Source organism: Bufo bufo, chromosome 10 (genome assembly GCF_905171765.1).
Source record: "Bufo bufo chromosome 10, aBufBuf1.1, whole genome shotgun sequence".
NCBI lineage: Eukaryota > Metazoa > Chordata > Amphibia > Anura > Bufonidae > Bufo > Bufo bufo.
In genome coordinates this window covers 110,730,237-110,753,738 of record NC_053398.1, presented here as the reverse complement: position 1 = coordinate 110,753,738, position 23,502 = coordinate 110,730,237, and the positions used below count along the sequence as shown (strand labels likewise).

At 46.0% G+C, this 23,502-nt stretch overlaps 2 protein-coding genes across 2 annotated transcripts; one reads left to right on the top strand and one right to left on the bottom strand.

Annotated features, from left to right (window-relative positions):
* Positions 1-2,412: 2,412 nt before the first annotated feature.
* Positions 2,413-17,109, bottom strand: CNEP1R1 (CTD nuclear envelope phosphatase 1 regulatory subunit 1). Its single transcript, XM_040409455.1, has 6 exons — positions 17,030-17,109; positions 10,564-10,635; positions 10,277-10,350; positions 6,485-6,594; positions 4,914-4,968; positions 2,413-2,853 (listed from the first exon to the last, which is right to left on the bottom strand). Exons 1-6 carry the CDS (start codon positions 17,052-17,054, stop codon positions 2,812-2,814), a joined length of 378 nt encoding a protein of 125 aa, XP_040265389.1. The 5' UTR covers positions 17,055-17,109; the 3' UTR covers positions 2,413-2,811.
* A 209-nt stretch (positions 17,110-17,318) lies between these two features.
* TIPRL (TOR signaling pathway regulator) lies at positions 17,319-21,932 on the top strand. Its single transcript, XM_040409454.1, has 2 exons — positions 17,319-17,375; positions 20,625-21,932. Exon 2 carries the CDS (start codon positions 20,644-20,646, stop codon positions 21,466-21,468), a length of 825 nt encoding a protein of 274 aa, XP_040265388.1. The 5' UTR covers positions 17,319-17,375; positions 20,625-20,643; the 3' UTR covers positions 21,469-21,932.
* The last annotated feature ends 1,570 nt before the right edge of the window (positions 21,933-23,502 follow it).

Genomic DNA, 23,502 nt, shown 5'->3' with positions numbered 1-23,502 from the left:
CTATTTAAAAAGTCGCAAAAAAATGCGCAATTTCACTCCAGTGAGGACCATGCTTATCTTATGAGACTTTTTAATAGAACATGCGACTTTTTCGTAAAAACATGCGGCTTTTTCAAAGCTGCTTACTGACAGATAATCTGCTACCGTCAAACCACATTTATTACAGTCTTAAAGGGCCAATCATAAATCTGACTTGGCTAAAACGGACTTTAGCCATATGTGAAAGTGGAGTGAGCGGTCAGAGTAATGATAAATCTGGCCCTGTGTGTCTCTTTATCCACCATTGTATTGTACTGTCAGTCATTGTATTTTATTGGATTCCCCCCCCTTTTGGGAACCATAATAAAGTTTATATACATTGTTAGGCTACTTTCACACTTGCGGCAGGACGGATCCGACATGCTGTTCACCATGTCGGATCCGTCCTGCGGCTATTTCGCCGTGCCGCCGTTCCGTCCCCATTGACTATAATGCCGCCGGACTAAAAAGCCTGACATGCAGTAATTTTAGTCCGGCAGCCTTTCGCCGTGCACCGCCGGAGCTCCTCCCCCGTCCCCATTATAGTCAATGGGGACGGAGCGGCGGCACGGCGAAATAGCCGCAGGACGGATCCGACATGGTGAACAGCATGTCAGATCCGTCCTGCCGCAAGTGTGAAAGTACCCTTAGTCGTGCTTTGCCTTTCTCTCCTTTTTTGGTGTCGATACTTGGTGTACAGGCCTAGTACGCATACTCACTTTTGGTGATTTATCTACGATTGGTGTTTATTGATAAATTTCGAGCACTGATTAAGCAAGAATGGGTTGCCAGGATTTGGCAAAAAGCTAATAACCAGCATGCCAGGGAGAACTGCAGAAGTATTAAGAAAAAAGGGTCAACACAGTGTGCTGCCCGCATCTTTTGCTGCCCCAGTGAAATGAATGGGTGCACATCGGATCCTCAAAAAACTGCATGCGGACCAAAAATACGGTTGTGTGCCTGCCCCCTAATTCTGGTTGTCAAAAGCCAATACCCAGCCCAAAAATATTTGATATACAATTTTTCCCATCCATGACACAATGGCAGCCAAAAAAATAAATAAAGAACACAACAGTCAAAATTCATGTTAAATAGTTTTAATAGCTTCATCATTGCAGGACCGGTGAGAAAAGTATTTGACCATGAAAACATATTATTTCATTATGAAACAGAATAATAGATAACTGAAGGTATAAAAACATGTCCGAGAGAAGGTTTTTTGGAAACCAGTGAAATATCAGACGAAGGCTCGGGGCGAGTGTTCAGTCCCAACGTTTAAGAGTCCATGATGGTGCAGATACTTTGAGGCCACATTAGAGAGGAGTATTCCGGATATAGAAAACGATATAATAATAATAAATAAAAAAAAATACTTAATATTCATCCACTCCTCAGATCTCTGCTTGCAGTCGTTTAATAGAAACCTTCATTTTTTTTAAATATCTAATATTGGATAAAAATCTGCCCTGGACGGTTTGTTAAAGGGGTATTCCCATCACAGACAATGGGGGGCATATCGCTAGGCTAAGCCCCCTATTGCCTGATAGGTGTGGGTCCCACCTCCACGACCCGCCGGGAACGGAGCGGGAAAGGTGGTGGCTGGAGGACCCCAGGGGTTGGCAACCTCCAAAGTCACTGCTCCCATTTATTTCTATGAGGCCGACGGAAATAGCCATTTTTGGCGGCCCCACAGAAATGAATGGAGGGGCGGCTGCACTTGCAGTGCGCCCTCCGCCACCTTCCCCGCTCCGTTCTCAGTGTAGGTGCGGGTCCCACCTCCAGCGCTCGGCTATTTTTGGCAGCCCCATAGAAATGAATGGAATGTGGCTACGGATGCGCAGTGCGTCCTCCACCACGTTCAGGGCTCCGTTCTTGGTGTAGGTGCAGGTCCCGAGGTCACCTATCAGACAATGGGGGCATATCCTAGCGATATGCCCCCATTGTCTGTGGTGGGAATACCCCTCTAAGTTGCTTATACACAATTGATAGATTTTGGCAGGACCAGCCAATCATCTGATGAGTACGAGGGTGTCCTGACTTTCTCCTGATGGCAGGGGAATATCAGGTCCGGATGTTGAATCTGAATATGCCAGATCCTTTTGTTCTTCAGTGAGATAAGCTACCGCCATAGATGCCTGACAGCTCCTTAAGATCGCCATACACATAAGATTAAAGTTGGCTGGGATGGCAGATTTTGGCCATTCTGTCCGACTGTAAAACTAGCGTGATGGCCGACGTCTGCTGAAAATGTAATCCGCCATGCTGGAAACTGCACGTTGGTGGCATGATCAGCAACATATGGCCTGCTTGAGAACACATGGACTCTTTTGCTGAGCTAAGCATGCATGTATGGGGGGAGGGGGCTGTCAAATAACACTACCTAAGGCCATCACCCAGAATAGCAAATATTTTGTTGAAAACTTTATTTGTGCATCTCAGCTCCAACTGTTACGTCACCTCACAAAACACACAAAAGATCCGTTAAAATGTTAGTATTGTATAGGACGGGGGGGTGGGGGGGGGGAGAAAAACTGCACCCTGGGGGTGTGCAAACCCTCCTTCTTGATACACATACCTAGACAGGGATATGACACTTCAGGTGACTTTTTCCTGTAATAACAGTTCCAAAGCTCAGACTGTACAATCATTGAATTTCCTCTTGGATGAATGTCCCAAAGTTCAAAGAATTTTGACTTTGTGAATCATCGATCTGTCATCAATAACCATCTCCAAAAGAGAGACCGTATTGCCAGGAGAGATGAAAAATCAAGCTTCATCAGGCGACCGCAGACATCACTGGACGTGGGGTCTTGGCTTTAAAATTAATTTTCCCGTCTGCAAAAAAATAAAATAAAAATAAAATGTTTCGCCATGAATGTACAGAAGAAATGATCTGCGTGTCGGCCATCAGTAAGAAGACAGGTTCCTGGACGTTTTTATTTTTCTTTCAGGGCATACTTTACAGGAAATATAGTGGTCAGCTTTGAAAATGCAGCTTTAACATGGGTACTCCTGCACTTACTAAATGGCCACGAGGCCGAAAGACAACCCCCCCCCCCCCCCCCCCCCCCCACAGGAAGAAACCTTAAAGAGGACCTTTCACTAGAATAAAAAAATCTAAACTAACTATACAGACATGGAGAGCGGCGCCCAGGGATCTCCCTGCACTTACTGTTATCCCCGGGCGCCGCTCTGTTCTCCCGGTATAGGCTCCGGTATCTTCATATGTTCGGCTCAACTGGGTGGAGCCTGCCGGCGTCTCCTTCTCCCAGGCTGTAGCGCTGGCCAATCGCAGCGCTCAGCTCATAGCCTGAGAGGAAAAAAAACCTCTCAGGCTATGAGCTGAGCGCTGCGATTGGCCAGCGCTACAGCCTGGGAGAAGGAGACGCCGGCAGGCTCCACCCAGTTGAGCCGAACATATGAAGATACCGGAGCCTATACCGGGAGAACGGAGCGGCGCCCGGGGATAACAGTAAGTGCAGGGAGATCCCTGGGCGCCGCTCTACATGTCTGTATAGTTAGTTTAGATTTTTTATTCTAGTGAAAGGTCCTCTTTAAAGGGTACCTATGACACTGGCTGACCTGTTACATGTGCGCTTGGCAGCTGAAGACATCTGTGTTGGTGCCATGTTCATATGTGCCCGCATTAATGAGAAATATGATGTTTTAATATATACAAATGAGCCTCTAGGAGCAACGGGGCGTTACCATTACACCTAGAGGCTCAGCTCTCTCTGCAACTGCCGTGCCCCCGGCAGTTTGATTGACAGGGACAGGCAGTCAAAACATCACAGCTAGTCCTGTCAAAGTGGTGAGGGCATCAGTTGCAGAGAGAGCGGAGCCTCTAGGTGTAATGGCGACGCCCCTGTTGCTCCTAGAGGCTCATTTGCATACAATAAAACATAATTTTTCTCAGCAATGCGGACACATATGAACATGGGACCAACACAGATGTCTTCAGCTGCCAAGTGCACATGTAACAGGTCAGCCAGTGTCATAGGTACAAATCTGCTGACAGATGCCCTTTAAAAGGGTTGTCCAATTACACTAACTTAACCCAAAGGATGAAGTCAGTGTTCCACATACATGTGCTGTACGTTTTCGCACACGTACCCATTCATTATAATGTGTGTATTCAGACATTTTGTGTTTTCCCACACGGGTTTTAGCACGGATGCATGCTCTATTTTGTCTATTTTGTATTTAGCACGGATCCATCACACCCATTATAGTCTATGGGTCTGTGAAAACCACGGATGAAATCCATATTTCACAGATCATTAAAGGGGTTGTCTGGGTTCAGAGCTGAACTCGGACATACCCTTATTTTCACCCAGACAGCCACCCTGAGGCTAGCATCGGAGCATCTCATGCTCCGATGCGCTCCCTTACCCTTCGCTAAATCGCGCAGGGCACGGGCACTTTTGTTTATCATAACACTGCCGGCCGGAAGCTTCCGCCCGGCAGTGTGTTCGGTGAAGTCACCGGCTCTGAGGGGCGGGCTTTAGCGCTACCCTAGCCATTTTACTGGCTAGGGCAGCGCTAAATCCCGCCCATGAGTGCCAGTGACGTCACCGGGCTTCCTGGTAGCCCCATGGAGAACCCGGTACGTTACTGGATCTCCAAAAAATGCCTTTTCCCTGCGCGATTTAGCCAGAAACAGCTGAGCGCTTCTATTCTGCCATCTCCTCCTGTACCATAGGGTTGAATGGAGCAGCAAGGGCCTCCATTTTAGCAAATCAACGGGTCCCAGCGGTTGGAACCCGCTGATCAAACACATCCAATATCCTGTTGATAGGCGATAAGTTGTAATGGGAAATATAACTCCGAAAAATACCAATAAATCAAGGCCAACACAATAATCTACAGCAGAATCTAAAGTGTATAATACGTACATCGTCGCATGACATGTTATATTCTGCTAGTACAGTTCGACATCTTGCTGCTATTCTGAAGAATTGGATAAGAAAAATAAATTGTATGCAGAATTAGATGATAAAACACAATGTATATATACTTAAAGGGGTCTTCCCACTTTGAACATTTTTTTCCAACCTCCCACAACCAATATAAAGTGTCAGAAGCATCCTTATTCTACCGTCTCTTACTTCCACTGCCAGCTCATTCTTCTTTTCTGACTTCTGTGGCTCCCATGTCTCCCTCTGGTGCATCTGGGTGGTCCAGCAGGATAGACCATCATTATTTGACCTCTGCCGTTCAGGAGTAGATCGAATCTCAAGAACTACACAGCTCTGTCCACGGTGTAGTGGACGGAGCTAGTTACTATAGCGCTGCTCCCATTCACTTCAATGAGCACTGCAGTTATCAGCTCCATCCCCTACAAAATGGACCAGCCCCAGAACTACTCCCCAACAGCTGACCGTGAGGGTTGGCGGATGCCAGACCTCCGCTGATCAGATATTGATAGCCTATCCTCAGCATATACAAAGTTGAGTCATATTATTATGATTGCTTCCTACTTTCAAAGTCGGAGACACTTGAATGAACTGACGTGTGGTGAGCGGTCTATATAAGGTGTGTGATAGGCTGTTTGCGCACTTATCCCTCGGTGCAGTCATGGGTTAAAGGGCAATAAGGGATGATTATTGGCTTTCGGGCCAAGGGTGACAGTATTTGACACTGCGCAGTTTGTGAACTGTTTGCGTGCTGCTGTGGTGAAAGTGTATGGTGAGTGGACAAATGTAACGTGGAAACTGCGGAGCACCATATGCTATTGATGTGAGCGGCGAGTGTTGGCTATGCAGGTGCACGAGGCTGGACCGACACCCTACAGAGGAGCAGCTCAAGACCAGAATGAACTAGGCGGCTATCAGACGCGTGTCTTAAACAGTTCAGTGAACCCCGAGTATGGGACGCGAAGCAGACAGATGGTCCCTTAACCTCTTCTAATGAAGTTGCGTCAGCAGCAATGGCTTCAATTTTCATGGCAATACCGGAATTAGGCATTCCTTCTGCAATGGGTCACGATTTCTGCTTCATCACACGTCATGTGGAAGGCACTCTCAACCAATGCGAGTATGAATTGATCCTTGCAGATCAGGTACACCCTCCCTGGGGCAGATGGGATCTTGTCACACGGATAGAGATGTCTGACGGTTGTTGGAAGAGCATGACCAAGACTTCCAAGTACTACCCTGGCTCCCCAATTCCCCAGGCTCGAAGCCAATTGAGCACCTCGGTTGTTGTGTTTGGTCTATGGATCCTGCCCCACCCACCCTCCAGCAGCTGCGGGAGGCACTACAGATACCAGTCACAACCTACCAGGACCTTATGGAGTCACTCCTGGCCTGTCTAGATCAGTCTTTGCTGCACACGGTGGTTACTCTAGTTATTAGCTGGTGGTCATAATAATGTGACTCCACTGTGTAGAAGAAACAGACAACCCCATTAAGCCGGCTGTGAGATGAACCAAAATGTGTTAGTGAAAGACCATCAAAAAGGATACATTGACGGGGCCACTACCCTTTTGTGTATACCAGCAAAAAACAGTCCTATTAATGTAATGCAGCTAATTGTAAAGAAGGGATGATTCCATAATGATGTGAAGAAGGAAACCTGTAAAATAACAATGAGAAAAATCCATCAGTCTGATTAGAAATTCCTTAAAAATATGATTTTTCTACTTAAATGCTATGTAGACCTTCGGAGGCAATTTTTTGCATTTTGCTCATTTTCGGATAAAGATTATTTTCAATCGGTCTTTATGAAACAATATTGAGCCATTCTGTCATAAAGAGTTAACCATTTGTCTAGATGTGTGAATCGGACTTTCACTTTGTGCTGTCATCTAATAAACCTTGGGGGTCATTTGTTAGCGCCTAATATAGGCATATTTCAGGTTATCTGCGACTTTTTAAGACCTGGCGTGAGCGGGGAAAAGTCGGCATAGTGTGGGTGGGAAAGGAGACGGGCCAGTGTTCTATCAGAATACTATACCTTATCAGAATGCTACACCCTCGTCACTTCCGGTGACGCGGCCGCACTGGAAGTGACCAGAATCAGCTGGAGGAGGGGGTGTGCGGTGCTGCCCAAGAGCAGATCCACGGGCAAGTCAAAATTATAGCACCGCTGTGGGAGAAGCGCCCACTTAATGCGCATGCGCTAAACCGGCCGGGACACACTGCACCTGGAGCCACGGCTAGGTAGGAGAGGGTGCGCACGCGTGGCTAGATTTGTCAGTGCAAAATGTTCCATCAGATCTCCCTACCCCTGAGTGCGAGGTGTGTGGCTGACGGGAGTATATAGCTGCGCGTGCGCATCCTCTCCTACCCAGCCGTGGCTCCGGGCACAGGCGCAGTGTGTCCTGGCCGGCTTTGCGCATGTGCATTAAGTGGGTGCTTCTCCCGCGGCAGTGCTATAATATTTACTTACCCATGGATCTGCGCTTGCGCAGCGCAGCACACCCCCTCCTCCAGCTGATTCTCGTCACTGCCGTGCAGCCGAGTGACCGGAAGTGACGAGGGTATAGCATTCTGATAAGGTATAGTATTCTGACAGAACACCGGCCCGTCTCATTCATCATTTTTTACACCTGTTTTGGGCACATAAAATGGTCTAAACATAAGACAGTTAGGAAGCTGGTTTACATTTAGAGGCAGCACTGGATGCGCCTAAGTTATGGAGAGGCCGGCCCCTCTACACAACTTCAGCAATCCACCACCAGCGCAGGGGCTTTAATAAATGACCCCCTTTAACCCTTAGGATACCGGAGGTTTTTTCGTCTTTGCGTTTTTCATTTTTCTTCCCTAGCTTCCATGAGCCACAACTTTTTTATTTTTCTGTTCACATAGCTGTATGAGGGCTTATTTTTTGCAGGACAAGTTGTACTTTCTAATGCCCCAATTTAATATGGCATACAAGGCAGTGGGAAAAAAATCCAAATGGGGTGGAATTGGAAAAAAAAAAATACAATTCCTCCACCGTGTTACGGGTTTTGTTCCCACCGCGTTCCCATTGTGGCAAAACTGAGCTTTGCCCTTCATTTTCTGGGTCAGTATGATTACAACTATACCACATATGTATAGTTTTTTTTAAATGTCTATATAGTGTAAAAATAAATGTTAACTTTGAAAAAAATATATATATTTTTTTTTTACATCACCATATTCTGGCCCCCATAACCTTTTAAGTTACCGTATGTTTCGTTTTATAAGACGCATTTTTTCCTCCCGCTGTGCGTTTTATAAGACGAATACTAGTGAGCACCTCCATTATAGAAGCGCTCACTAGTATGCTTTAGGTGCCGGGAGTAGGGAGTGGAGGGCTGCAAGAGCTTATAATACTCACCCTCCCGGTCTTCATTCCTGGGGCCAGCGCTGCACTGTCCCGACCGCGTACAGCGTCAGGTACAAGACTGCGTGCAGGCACATGCAGTCAGGTACATTGGGAGAACAGGTCTCTGGAACAGGTGCCTCCAGCTGTGCCCCCTCAGCTCACTATGTATATGGCAGTACCTCAGAGAAAGCTCAGTGCCAGGCTGACACAAGTCGTCTACAGCAGTAACTGTCAGTGTAGAGATGGCACATTGACGGTGGAGGAGCCTGTACACAAGCGCAATGACAGCCATGTCACTCACTGATAGCGTCTGCCTGCAGCCCCCGCAGCTCTGCCAGCCGCCTGTCTCTGCTCAGTCCCCGCACACATCTGTCTATATGCCGCCGGTACCAGTCCCATGTCACACAGGAGGCACAAACACAGGTCTTTCCTATTTCCAGGCTGTGTCACTGGTAGGAGGATCCTCCGGCTCCAGCGCTGAGTACACTGGGGTGTGACCCTGCACAGCACCGACCGTGTTCACACAGTACTGCATCTATTCCACCTGACACATGATGCAGCAATCCTTATTACTAGTCTAATACCTGACCATGACCACCATGCCATTACTTGTCTAGTACCTGACCCCGGCCACCATACCATTTCCAGTCTTGTACCTGACATTGTCCTAATATTTATGGGGGTCTGATCTGAGGATCTGATATGAGGTCCAATGAAAATATTTTTTTTCTTATTTTCCTCCTCTTAAACTTGGGGTGCGTCTTATCAAGCGAAAAATACTGTATATCCATTGAGCTGTGTGGGGGCTCATTTCTTATTTTGGCCTGCTACCTGCTGGCCAAAATTAAAAATGCAGCTTCAATACCCTGGGTCTCTTCAGAGAGACCCAGCGTATTGAAATCAATTACTGGCATCCTCACGTGATAACGACATCTAAAAGGCTTTAATGGCTCTTTCACACGAGTGGATCCAGTGCGGGTAATCCGCTGCGTGAAAGAGCCAAGCCCCGTTCCGGACAGCAGAGACACGGAGCATTAACATGATTGATAATGCTCCGTGCTTCTCTGTAATCTTTTTACTAAAAAATAAAATAAAAATCACAGTGAGATAAAGTGGTCACTGTGATTTTGTAGCAAAAAGGTCACAGAGAGGCACGGAGCATTATCAATCAGGTTACTGCTCCGTGTCTCTGCTGTCTGGAACAGGGATTACCCACACGGGATCCGCTCGTTTGATAGAGCCCTAATGACTGATTGACATTATTGCTGGTCAAGGTCATTAGCCGCGGGCCTCTGCTGTTTGAAATAACGGGGACCCTCCGGCCATGACGCCTACTGCACATGCGAGCCGATGCCATGTTTGCACTTCGCTCCAGCGGCGTACATGTACGGCGCTGGTAGCGAAAGGGTTAAATTACTAAAAGGTCATAAACACTTATTTAAGCCACATTTATTTCACCAAGATAAGAAATAATTGAGCTATAAGGAGGTCAGAGATGGAGAGCAGTCAGCTGAGCTGCCTAACAAAACAGAGTGAAAATTCAGAGCCTGCTATTAGAGAAACTCAAGGCTGCACAGAAACAGGGGTTCAATATTTTTAATAAAAACCAAAAAAAAAATATATTTTTTTTAGCTCAAAATGAGTACAATGCAATAATAAAAAATTGCCCTCAAAAGGTGTACATAGCCTTTAAAGATGACAGTGTAAATGGGCTAAATCTGCGTGTGGATCAGCAGCATGTACTTCTACAAATCTGCGGAAGACATCTCTGGGCCAGCCTCAGATTTCTTCCATGGTAGATTTCCAATACAGAAAAATTCACTGTGGCTTTCTCACTAGGGACATCTACTGGTACCTAATATCCACAGAGGTGGGTGGGGACCCTAGTGATCATACATTTATTACTTATCCTTTGGATAGATGATAAATGTCCCAATAGGAAAACAAAATGAAAAGAAAATACCTTTTGCGTCTCTGGATCTATTAGCCAGTTCCAGGCACCAGTTGCAGTACAAACAGATACTACGATGAGAATCACTATTAAAAGAGAAGATTCAAAATATCACAAAACATTAGTATTTATTACAACAGCTTATGCTCATACATATGTGCCTATGATACAACTGTTAACAAAATGGCCAAACTTTTTGTATTCCTGTTCTATTCTGTTTAATGGCAAATTTGCAAATAAACTTTAAAAAAAATAAAAAGTACCTTTCAACTGCATGGTGTGACCCTAACCCAACTTACTTCTCCAACGTCCAGTGGCGGGTTGTAAACATGAAACATATTCCGTAAGCCTCCGCTCAAACGCCTTTAGATCTAGATAGAGAACAGAGTTGTATCTACATAACTGCATATCACAAAAAAAAAAGCCTAAAAATGTCCAGTTACAGGTACAATACAATAAGAAAATCCCATTCCTATGTGTACTGCAAACAATATACCATAGTACTCATTAAAGGGGTTGTCCGTTTTTTCATATTAATGACATCCTTGGAATAGGTCAATATCAGATCGGCGGGGGTCCGACTCCGAGACCTCCACTCATACGAGCGCTGCCTTCTCTTCACTGTTTACCCGCTCGTCATCACAATTGCTGTGGTGAGCAGGTGTAATTACAGCTCCGCCGTCCCATTTACTTGAATAGTAAGGAGCCATTCCAATTAAATGAATGGGGGCGCCGTAGTTGTAATTAAACTGCTTACTGCTGCAGTTGCGACGGCAAGCAGCTAAACAGTGAAGAGAAGGCAGTGCTCATACTAGCGCTGCTTTCTCTTCAAATATCTCATCGGCTGGGGTGTCGGGAGTTGGAACCCTGCCGATATGATATTGAGTACCTATCCTGAGGATAGGTCATCAATATATTTTTTTTTAAAAACACCTTTAAGGCCCTGTTCACACAATCAGTGTTTGATCAGTGGTTTTCATTGGCGATTGTGGAGTCTACACAGAGATAAGGTATAATGGAAAGATTTCCTCCTGTTCTGTTTTTGAGTGCACCTGGTTTTGGCATACAATAACTGATCAAACACTGATGTGTGAATAAGGCCTGTGTTTTGTAAGCAGTTTTCATGGACCATTGGTAGGAGATGATCTGGAAACCCCTTTCTCAGCCATCAGTGCACATGAAATACGGATGACACCCAGGGGGCAATAAAATAAAAAATAAAATGGACCCGAGGACCAACAACAGATCCTTCACAGATGAAGCACTGACGTCATCAGGAACTTGAAAGAGGCCTTAATTATAAGTACCATATACACTGCCTGTCCCAAAAAAACAAAAAAAAAAAAAACGGGGTTACGGTCTGGTAAATCTGGACTCATCAGACCACATGACCATCTTCCATTGCTCCAGAGTCCAATCTTTATGCTCCCTAGCAAATTTAAGCCTTTTTTCTGGTTTGCCTCACTGATTAGGGGTTTTCATATGGCTATACAGCTGTTCAGTCCCAATCCCTTGAGTTCCCTTCGCATTGTGCGTGTGGAAATGCTCTTACTTTCACTATTGAACATAGCCCTGAGTTCTGCTGTTTTTCTTCAATTTGATTTCAAACGTTGAAGTGATCGCCGATCACGATCATTCAGGATTTTTCTCCTGCCACATTTCTTCCTCAAATACGATTGGTCCCCACTATCCTTCCAGTTTTTAATAATGCGTTGGACAGTTATTAACCCAATTTTAGTTTCTGCAATCTCCTTAGATGTTTTCTCCGATTGATGCATGCCAGTGATTTGACCCTTCTCAAACAGACTAACATCTTTTCCACGACATGTGTCATTGCACCAGTTGGGGTTAAATAACTTGTTGCCAGCTGAAAGATAATCGCCCATGCAGTAATTATCCAATAGGAGGCTCATAACTATTTGCTTGGATAAATCCAGGTGGCGACTTTTTTTTTGGACAGGCAGTGTACGATTGAGCCAGAAGTGTAAGTCGGGGGATAGCCATCGGCCAAATGAGCATTTGGCCAACAGCTATTAAAGGTGTATGGGTGCCTTTAGGAGATGAAGCCATCTTGAAACCATTTGCTAAGATGTTCTGAAGCATCTTATGCCTGTCCTAAGGTGCCTACCCATGTGAGATAAAAAAAAAAGGGCAAATTCGACCAACCAAAGCTTAAAAAAAAAAAATCAGCACAAAATTGTTTGCGATGGCCGACAGCAGGATTCAGTTTGCTGACAATGTGATTGGCAAGGTTGAACAAGATTGGCCATGGTTGCCTGAAACGACATGGGTAAGGGCATTACTGGACAACTTCAACCATCCATTTTGCTTGGGGGCCAGGGAGTCAGTTGCTTTAAAAAAGTGTTTTCTGGGTGTTTAAAGGCTATGGACACCTTCAGCGCAATTGCATTTTTCATTTTGGGGCTATAAATAATTTTTTTCAATTGGTCTTTATTAAAAAATTTCAGATACCGGGGTTAAAATTTCAGTCTATTTGCACACTGTTACTTTCTGTTTACGGTGAATCCCACCTTCTGACGGTTCATGTGTAGCTCTCATCTCTGATCTCCTGACTTCATAAATACTCATTATAGCTAAACTTATCAGAATGTGGGCACAATAAGAATATGGGTTAAATAAGTGTTCATGAGCTCTTAGGAGATCAGAGAAAAGGACTGTACAAAGCCCTGAAATGACAAGTGACAGTAAGATGCTCACAATTAGGCCTCATGCACACAACCGTATGTATTTTGCGGTCCGAAAAAAATGCAGATGACATCCGTGTGCATTCCATATTTTGCTGAACGGAACAGCTGGCCCTTCATAGAACAGTCCTTTTTTTTCTTTTTTGCGGAACGGAAATACGGACATACGGAAACAGAATGCACACGGAGTAACTTCCTTTTTTTGCAGACCCATTTAAAAAAATGGTTCCGTATATGGTCCGCAAAAAAAAACAAAAAAACGGAACGGACACAGAAAGAAAATACGTTCGTGTTCATGGGAAAGTTTCTGTGTGCATTCCGTTTCCGTATGTTCGCATTTCTGTTCCGCAAAAAAATGTCCCATTATTGTCCGCATTACGGACAAGCATAGTACTGTTCTATAAAGGGCCAGCTGTTCTGTTCCGCAAAATACCGAATGCACACAGATGTCACCCGTATTTTTTGCGGACCGCAAAATACATACAGTCGTGTGCATGAGCCCTTAGGCAAAGACTTAAAGGGGTTTTCCGAGTTTTTAATACTGATGACCTATCCTCAGGTGTCGGACCCCCACCGATCAGATGCTGATAGGGATGAGCGCACTTCTGTTTTCAAGTTTGGCGTACAAGGATCGGGTTATCTAAGAATTCCGTTACGGGTTCCTCTACCAAGGACCATAAGTTATAGTCCGCGGTAGCAGAATCCATAATGGAATTTGTAGATAACCTCGAACCTTGTACGCCGAATTTGAAAACTCAAGTTCGCTCAACACTAGAAACTGATGACCTACACTTTTGAAAGTTCCCGAGCTCGCCACTCTTCTCCGCTGTCTGCTCCTTCCCTCTCCCCTGACGTCAGGACAACGCATAAAGCGGGGAAGCGCTGCATCGTTGTGACATCAGTGGAGAGGAAAGGAGCACACAGCGGAGAAGGGGGCAGCGGGCTCGGGCACTTTCAAAAGTAAAGCCCGCCACGCTAAGCACTTAGGAGACATTTCTCATAGGATTAAAAAATGCTTTTCCAAATAACAAAAGTATTCACCCCCCTTGACTTTTTTCGTGTTTTGTTACATTACAGCCTTAAGTTCAATGTTTTGTTAATCTGAATTGTATGTGACGGATCAGAACACAATAGTCTAAGGCTACTTTCACACTAGCGTTCGGGGCTCCGCTTGTGAGTTCCGTTTGAAGGCTCTCACAAGCGGCCCCGAACGGATCCGTCCAGCCCTAATGCATTCTGAGTGGATGCGGATCCGCTCAGAATGCATCAGTCTGGCGGCGTTCAGCCTCCGCTCCGCTCAGCAGACGGACACCTGAACGCTGCTTGCAGCGTTCGGGTGTCCGCCTGGCCGTGCGGAGGCGAACGGATCCGTCCAGACTTACAATGTAAGTCAATGGGGACGGATCCGTTTGAAGTTGACACAGTATGGCTCAATTTTCAAACGGATCCGTCCCCCATTGACTTTCAATGTAAAGTCTGAACGGATCCGTTTGCATTATCATGAACAAAAAAAAAAAAAAAAAAAAAAAAAAATTTTTTTTTTTTTTTTGTTCATGGTAATGCAAACGGATCCGTTCTGAACGGATCCAAGCGTTTGCATTATAGGTGCGGATCCGTCTGTGCAGATACCAGACGGATCCGCACCAAACGCAGGTGTGAAAGTAGCCTTAGTTGGTGAATTGAAATGAGAAAAGTATATAAATAAAACTATTGTTTAAAAATAGAAAACAGAAAATTGTCATGTGCATATGTATTCACCCCCTTTGTTAGGAAGTCCATAAAATGCTCTGGTGCAACCAATTACCTTCAGAAGTCACATAATTAGTGACATGATGTCCACCTATGTGCAATCTAAGTGTCACATGATCTGTCATTACATATACACACCTTTTTTGAAAGGCCCCAGAGGCTCCAACACCTAAGCAAGAGGCATCACTAACCAAACACTGCCATGAAGACCACGGAACTCTCCAAACAAGTAAGGGACAATGTTGTTGAGAAGTACAAGTCAGGGTTAGGTTATGAAAAAAATATCCAAATCTTTGATGATCCCCAGGAGCACCATCAAATCTATTATAACCAAATGGAAAGAACATGGCACAACAGCAAACCTGCCAAGAGACGGCCGCCCACCAGAACTCACAGACCGGGCAAGGAGAGCATTAATCCGAGAGGCAGCACAGAGACCTAAGGTAACCCTGGAGGAGCTGCAGAGTTCCACAGCAGAGACTGGAGTCTCTGTACATAGGACGACAATAAGCCGCACGCTCCATAGAGATGGTCTTTATGGCAGAGTGGCCAGAAGAAAGCCATTACTTTCAGCTAAAAACAATAAGGCTCGTTGTGAGTTTGCAAAAAGGCCTGTGGGAGACTCCCAAAATGTATGGAGGAAGGGGCTCTGGTCTGATGAGACTAAAATTAAACTTTTCGGCCAAAGAAAACGCTATGTCTGGCGCAAACCTAACACATCACATCACCCAAAGAACACCATCCCCACAGTGAGACATGGTGGTGGCCGCATCATACTGGGGGGATGGGACTGGGAAACTGGTCAGAGTTGAGGGAAAGATTGATGGTGCTAAATACAGGGATATTCTTGAGCAGAACCTGTCCCACTCTGTGTGATCTGAGGCTGGGACGGAGGTTCACCTTCCAGCAGGACAATGACCCCAAAAACACTGCTAAAGCAACACCCGAGTGGTTTAAGGGGAAACAAGTAGATGTGTTAGAATGGCCGAGTCACAGCCCAGATCTCCATCCAATAGAAGATCTGTGGTCAGACTTAAAGATTGCTGTTCACAAGTGCAAACATCCAACCTGAAGGAGCTAGAGCAGTCTTGCAAGGAGGAATGGGCAAAAATCCCAGTGATAAGATGTGACAACTGCTCATAGAGACTTATCCAAAGGGACTTGGAGCTGTGATTGCCGCAAAAGGTGGCTCTACAAAGTATTGACTTTAGGGGGGTGAATAGTTCTGCACATTGACTTTTTCTGTTATTTTGTCCTATTTGTTGTTTGCTTCACAATTAAAAAAAATTAAATAAAACCTCTTCAAAGCTGCGAGCATGTTCTGTAAATTACATGATGAAAATCCTCAAACAATCCATGTTAATTCCAGGTTGTGTGGCACCAAAATATGAAAAACGTCAAGGGGGGGTGAATACTTTAGCAGGGCACTGTATGTCTAGCACAACTTACAACGTTCTAACTACCAGCAATGGCCATCAGCTCAGTGACAACTTTTGCAGCCCCATTGAAGTATAGGGTTCAAGCTGCAGAAGCGGAACCAAACAACGGTCATGTGCGCGAGCCCTTATCCTCAGGATAGGTCAGCAATATCAGATCAGCGGGGGTCCGACACCTGTTTGAGGAGGCAGCGATACTCCCTGCTCCTCACCAAGCACAGCGCTGTACATTGTATCGCGGCTGTGCTTGGTATCGTGGTCAGCCCCATTCACTTCTATGGGGCTGAGCAGCGCCTAGACCATGTGACCAATCGCTGGTGCGCCACGCTCTCTCCAAACTGCTGATCGTCAGGGGAGCCCCCCACCAATCTGATACTGATGACCTAGCCTGAGGACAGACCCCCAATACCAAAATCGCAGACAAACCCTTTAAAAATGTACTCCATGGTTGGCCAGTTAAGTCTGACACGTTGCTGGTGGGATCATTCATTCATACGATCGTTCTCTCCTGATGTGCTCTCCACCGGTGGTACAGGAACCCAAAGGGTCTCCTCTACTTTGAATGGGTGGATGTGCTTTGATATTTATTGGAGTAGGGGCCACTAGCCTGTACATGTAGCGCCACATACCACTCGGATCACATAGTGACCACCTCTCTGGTGAAAATACTTATAATTATATGCAAATTAAGCAGAAAGAAAGGAATAAGAGACATTTGAAAGCAACATTAACCCTTCTTGAACCAAAACTAATGGCCACGTGTGTTTCTCTACGGTAACATGCACCCCTGCAGCTTTCCTCTTGCCCCCAGTAAGATACAGGACACATACATGGACACCCCTTCCCCCCAGCCCCTGAACCCCACTGTGCCGCACCTTCTGCCTGCTCCAGAGAGTTCATGTCTGGCTCACTTCCTGTTTTCTCCGCCCCTTTATGAAACCCTCATGTAACGTCCTTAGTGATTGGTCAACGCTCACGAGCCTTTTCAATCTGATTGGCTGCACTGTACCCCGCCCCCGTGCAGCCTCACGCAGACGCAGTACGGGTTCATCGTCATGACGTCACACGCTCGGCGCGTGGTCCAACCGGGCTCTCCCATCATAGGCGTCGCCTGTGATTGGACAACGCAGCTGTCAGTCTTCGAGAGGAAACTCGTGATTGGCCGGAATGCATGCGGGGGGGCGGGGTATCTGGCAGGAGAGGAGGACGGCATTGCTGATGGTCAGTATGGGGGATGCTGTTGTGCAGGCCGTGGTTGGGGATTGTTGTAGGATTATTGCTGTGTGCGTGCGGCAGTCACCTGGTGCTGTGCTCACCTTGCGGTTGTAAAGTCGCATGCTGAGTCGCCGCTAGTATGACTTCTCAGCCTGGAGAGCACTTGTGTACCCATCCCTCTCAGCAGAATCTGCCTCATTCGTTGCACCTGGTTAATTAGTAGGGTATCACAATACTCATTTTAGCGGATTCCATCCGGGTTTTGTCATGGGGAGCCTATGGCGCTGTTCACACTGCTGCTTGTAGGGATTCTGTCACCTGGATTTTGCCTATAGAGCTGAGGACATGGGCTGCTAGATCACCGCTAGCACGTCCGCAATACCCAGTCCCCATAGCTCTGTGTGCTTTTATTGTGTTAAAAAACAACGATTTATATATATATGATGTGTGTAAGGAGCCCAAGGGGCTGTTACTAAGGTTTCCGGAGCCCAGCACCGCCCGCATCCTCCGGATCTCCTCCTTGCTCCCCCGACGTCACAAACCTAGAGCGCCGCATAGTGTTCCTTCCCTGTCCTGGCATCAGCCTTAGGGAACGAACTGCGCATGCGCTAGCTGCGAGATTACGGCGCTCTAACTTTGTGACGTCGGGGAGCAAGGAGGAGATTCGGAGGATGCGGGACGGTGCTGGGCTCCTTCACCAGGGGCGTAACTACCATAGCGGCAGACCATGCGACTGCTATGGGGCCCAGGGCAAGAGGGGGCCCAGATTATCTCCTCTTCTACTGGAGGTGAAAATCTGGTCAGGACTCTACCCTCTAAAGCAGGCATGCCCAACCTGCGGCCCTCCAGCAGTTGCAAAACTACAGCTCCCAGCATGCCCGAACAGCCTACAGCAGGGCATTGTGGGAGTTGTAGTTTTACAACAGCTGGAGGGCCGCAGGTTGAGCATGCCTGCTCTATAGGAACAACTTTTAGCAAAGGAGGCAGTGGAAAAATGGCCCAAGGGTCATTGAAAAGGGGGGCCTGGCTTGATCCTTGCTATGGGGCTCTTCCGTCTCTATGTACACCACTATCCTTCACAGTGGACGTGGCTGGGCTCCAGAAACCTTAGTGACAGCCCCTCGGGCTCCTTACTTGCCTCATTTACATATATATAAAAAACTGTTTTTTTTGCCTAAATAAAGGCACTCAGAGCTATGGGGGATGTATATGGAGGACGTGCTAGCGGCGATCTAGCAGCGCATGTCCGCAGCTCTATAGGCAAAATCTAGGTGACAGAATAATCTCTTTAAGAACGGACACGGCTCTTCTTTGGTGTGGTATCCACACGGACGGTGCTGGAAGCTGTGGCGGGGGACTGATCGCCTATTGGCTCCATTGAATCGCCTGAAAACCGCAGCCGGATGCGCTGCATTCAAATTGAAAAACTGCGGCAGAAGCCAGAGGGTCTCAGCTGGGGAATCTGCAGCGGATTTTCACCTTTTGAAGGGAGCTTGTTGCCTGCACAATGATGTCCTTACTGAGGGCAACGCAGTGTAATGACTTCGGGTCGCTGGTCTGTCACTTCTAGGATGGCAGTCAGTATATCTAGACTACCGATATGTCATACTGCGCAGCGCACGCCAGCGCTACGTAAGAGAGACGTCGGACGACGGATAGATTTCTTTCCTGTTGTGCATAGGAAACAGACCTGTCAGGATTTGAGAACAGCAAGCCTCATCGGACTCCTCTCCTTCGCAGCGCTGGGGTATCGGTAATCTACATGTACTGACTGCCATCATAGAAGCTCAGGCAGGGAGAAGAGAGGCAGGCTGAGAAGGCTGCCTCTGCATCTTAGGCAGGGTTCACATCGCTGTTCAGCTTTCTGATCTGTAAGGCTGAGTTCACACTTCAGAAACTAGGTGCGCGTCAAAAACACAGAGTAGTCTTCACTAATGGTTTTGGCTCAAAATAACTGATGTGTGAACTCAGCCTAAGGGTCCATTCAAACGACCGTAAAGGGTCCATTCCGCGGACCCTTTCATTTCATTGGGGCCGCCAAAGATGCAGATACCTGTGTTTTGCGGACCGTCAAAAATAACGGATCTCTAATGGAAATGACACAAACTCATGTTAAAAAAAAGACAGATCCGTTATTTAGAGCATCGGTTATGATCAGTCAGCATCAATTTGTACTAAAAGTAACTGATCCGTCTATTTTTTTGAGCATCGGTTTGTGTCATTTCCATCAGAGATCAGTTATTTTTGATGGAAGAAAAAGTCCTGTAAGAAATAACTTATCTCTGGCAGAAGTGACACAAACTGGCGCTCAAAATAGGGCCTCTTGCACACGACCGTATGCCCTCCGAGATATGCGGCATTGATCGTGCGCACAGCATCATAGAGTACAATGATGCTGTGCACGTCAGGCCGCCCGCTGGGCTATTCACAGCCAGATTCAATCAGTGAAGCCCCATTCACTTCTATAGAACCAGGGCTGCGCGAAAAAGTTAGAATATAGAACATGCTTGGATTTTTCCTGAACGCAGAAATGATGCGTGAAAAACGACAGATTGAAATGGTCTCCAACCAAATATAAACAAAGAGCAACGGAGCCCAAACCATTATACTTATGGTTTTGAATATTTGTAACTGAGCAATTTATGGCGAAGTCTGTTATTATAGGACTCTTATGTATTGATATTGAAATGAATGGCTCAGGATTCAGGCCAGATGCTATGCGTTTGCTTCACGTATTGCACCCTGGCGGAAAACCTGCTCGCGTGAAAGAGGCCTTAGAAGAGACTGGGTGCGCTTTGAGCTCCGCTGCCTCTTTCTAGGCCAGTGACCTCACCGTACATCAGTCCTATGTGGCCTAGTTGCTGCTCGGCTCCATTCAAGTCAATGGAGCTGAGCTGCAATACCAAGCACCACCACTATACAATGTATGGCGCTGTGCTTGGAAAGCTGCCGGAAAGCAGCGGCTCCCTGATAGAGGTGATTGGCAGGGGTGCTTGAACTTGGACCCCCAATGATGTGATAAGGATGACCTATTCTCAGGATAGGTCGTTATCTTTTCCTGGATGACCCCTTTAATTATCTCAGACAAACCCTTTAATATTTGCACATACTCTTGTTCCTACTATCCATACAGGTTACAGGACTGTGTTCAAGTCACCGGCCGCTGTACAACCATGTCCTTGTTCGGGTTCATACCTAACGCATTATCCTTATTCATTGCCTTCTACTAACTGTAACCCTGTTCTCTGTCTTCAGATCTTGACCGGCTCCAACAATGATGATTCACGGTTTTAAGAGTAGTAATCAAGACTTCAATTTCGGACCATGGAAGGTCACAGCCATCAAAACGCACATTATGAAGTCAGCCGATGTGGAGAAATTGGCAGAAGATATGCACATGCCCTGTCTTCCCGAGATGATGTTTGGGGGCAATGTCTTAAGAATTCAGCACTCCGCTGGCTTTGGCATTGAGTTCACGGCCACTGATGCCCTCAAAAGAGTGAACAAGAACCAGGGAATCGTCAAAGTGGCTTGTGCGGAAGAGTGGCAGGAAAGTCGGTCAGAAAATGAGCACAGCAAGGAAATTGTGAGGCCTTATGACTGGACCTATACGACCGATTACAAGGGAACCTTGCTGGGTAACGACCTGACGTTCAATGTCGTCTCCACAACCGACCGTATCAATACGGAAAAGCTGAAGGCGAGAGAGCAGATCATGTTTTTTGAGGAAGTCCTACTGTTCGAAGACGAACTCCATGATCATGGCGTGTCCAGCTTGAGCGTGAAGATCAGAGTCATGCCTTCTAGCTTCTTTATTCTCCTCCGGTTCTTCCTCAGGGTGGATGGGGTTCTCATCCGAATGAGCGACACTCGTCTTTACCACGAGTGCGACAAGACCTTCATGCTGAGAGAATACACATGCAGGGAAAGTCAAATCAGCAACCTAAGTCATGTGCCCCCTCCGCTCTACACCGAGCCAAATGAAATCTCTCAGTACCTGCCCATTACCGAAACCATTTACGAAAAGTTAGAATTTCCGACAGTAGCACAGACAGGGATGAGTGACGCTTCCGCTCCAGTAAGCCGACCCGCACCGTGAGAGAAGACACAAGCTGGCACTCGCAGCACGAAGGTGAAGATCCTCGCCACCCTAAACGTCACCACATGATGCTCACGTAAATACACAGTTTCTACATGTTTTACGTGTCTGTCACCAAGATAAGATGCCTTAGTTTGTCTCGTTGTGTATTTTCTTGAGTAATCCATTGATCATGGCAGTATTCTGTGAAACAAAGCTTTCTGACCCGAAAGACACTTAGAGGCACGTCAGTAAGCCGTGTGATGACGGTGGAGCACTGTATTCCTATGCTCGCCCATCCATCGCATCTTTCAAAAGTTATGAAATTTTTGCTGACTTGCACTCAAAACCTAGATCCTCCTATCAGTGTCTGCTCCGATATATTAGAAAGTATGGACTGATCGGCCTTACTAGATTCCATAGGATCTACTACCCCTCTTAACGTTCCGTAAAGGTAATTTAATAAAAAAAATGGAGTAAAATGACACTGTATGACTTGTCTAATTATTCACCATGTATTATGATATGTTATCTATATCCGCAGCATTCCCTTCATTAGTTTTAATGAAATGTATTTAAAAAAAAACTTGTTTTATAAAGTTTTTCATGTCTAGTGTCTAGTCCAAGACAGGTCTAAAGGCTATGAACACCTTTGAGGCAATTTTTTTATTTCATTTTAGGCTGCGTTCACATCACCGTTTAGCTTTCCGTTCTACTGATCCGTCAGATGAACAGAAAAATAAAGTAAAAAACGGATCCGGTATTTTGAGCATCAGTTTGTGTCCCTTCCGTCAGAGATCAGTGCAGAACGCCTTTCTCCCATTAAAAATGACTGATCTCTGAAGGAAGTGACACGAACTGATCCTCACAAAAAGACAGATCAGTTTTTTCTATTTTTTTTTTTTTCTGTTCTTCTGATGGATCAGAAGTAGGGATGAGCGAATTTGCCGTTTGCAAGTTCGGGTTCGGCGTTCTGGTTCAGGTTATGTGACAATTCAGTTACCACGGACCATAACCGAATTCTATAAAGGCATGCACCACGGAAGCCTTTAAGAGGCATTCCGTCATAATAGAAGTCTATGGGTAGCCTAATGGATCCGTTATGGTGCCTATAGACTTCTATTATGAAGGAATGCCTCTTAAAGGCTTCCGTGATGCGTGCCGTCATAGAATTCTGTTATGGTCCGTGGTAACGGAATTGTCACATAACACAAACGCCCAACTCAAACTTGCAAACCGCAAGTTCACTCATCCTTAATCAGAAGAACAGAAAGCCCAACAGTGATGTGAACTTGCCCTTGCTCATTTTGGGCTAAAATTATATATTTTTTTAAATTAGTCTATTACATTTTCAGTGTATCTGCAGACCATTTCTTCCTGCTTTACAGTGAATCAGTCAGGGAGCTGCTCTGTTGGCTCCATCTGTAGCGCTGTGACTCCTGACAGCTCATAAACACTCATATTAAAGGGTTTTCCCAGAGGATAGGTCATCAGTATTAACATCTCCGAAAACCCCTTCAAGCTAAATCTTTATCAAACTGATGGTAATTTAGCGATGATGAGCTGTTGGGAAAGTATAGGTAAGGGCTAAAGATCGAGCCGTCAGTGCAGCTCCCTGACAAATTCACTGTAGAGCAGAAGAAAGTGGTCTGCAGATACATTGACCGTGAAGCTGCAGAACAAAACCGGTTGAAATGTGTTTTTAATTATTATTTTTTTTTTAATACAAACCTATTGAAAAAATGATTTTAGCCCAAAATGAGTAAAACGAGTGAGGCTACTTTCACACTGGGGTTTCAGGGTCCGCCTGTGAGATCCGTTTCAAGGCTCTCACAAGCGGCCCCAAACGGATCAGTTTAGCCCCAATGCATTCTGAATGGATGCGGATCCATTCAGAATGCATCAGTTTGGCTCTGTTCTGCCTCCATTCCTCTCTGGAGGTGCGGGGCCGAACGGATCCGTCCTGACTTACAATGTAAGTCAATGGGGACGGATCCGTTTACATTGACACAATATTGGTGCAATTGTAAATGGATCCGTCCCCCATTGACTTTC

Excerpts from the sequence above, each read along its gene's own strand:
- CNEP1R1 (XM_040409455.1), bottom strand. The coding sequence starts at position 17,054 with ATGAACTCTCTGGAGCAGGCAGAAG. Across the intron at positions 10,636-17,029 it reads CTCTCTGGAGCAGGCAGAAG|ATCTAAAGGCGTTTGAGCGG; the intron begins GTGCGGCACAGT and ends TTCTCTATCTAG. Across the intron at positions 6,595-10,276 it reads TAGATCCAGAGACGCAAAAG|GTTTCCTTCTTCACATCATT; the intron begins GTATTTTCTTTT and ends GTTATTTTACAG.
- TIPRL (XM_040409454.1), top strand. The coding sequence starts at position 20,644 with ATGATGATTCACGGTTTTAAGAGTAGTAATCAAGACTTCAATTTCGGA.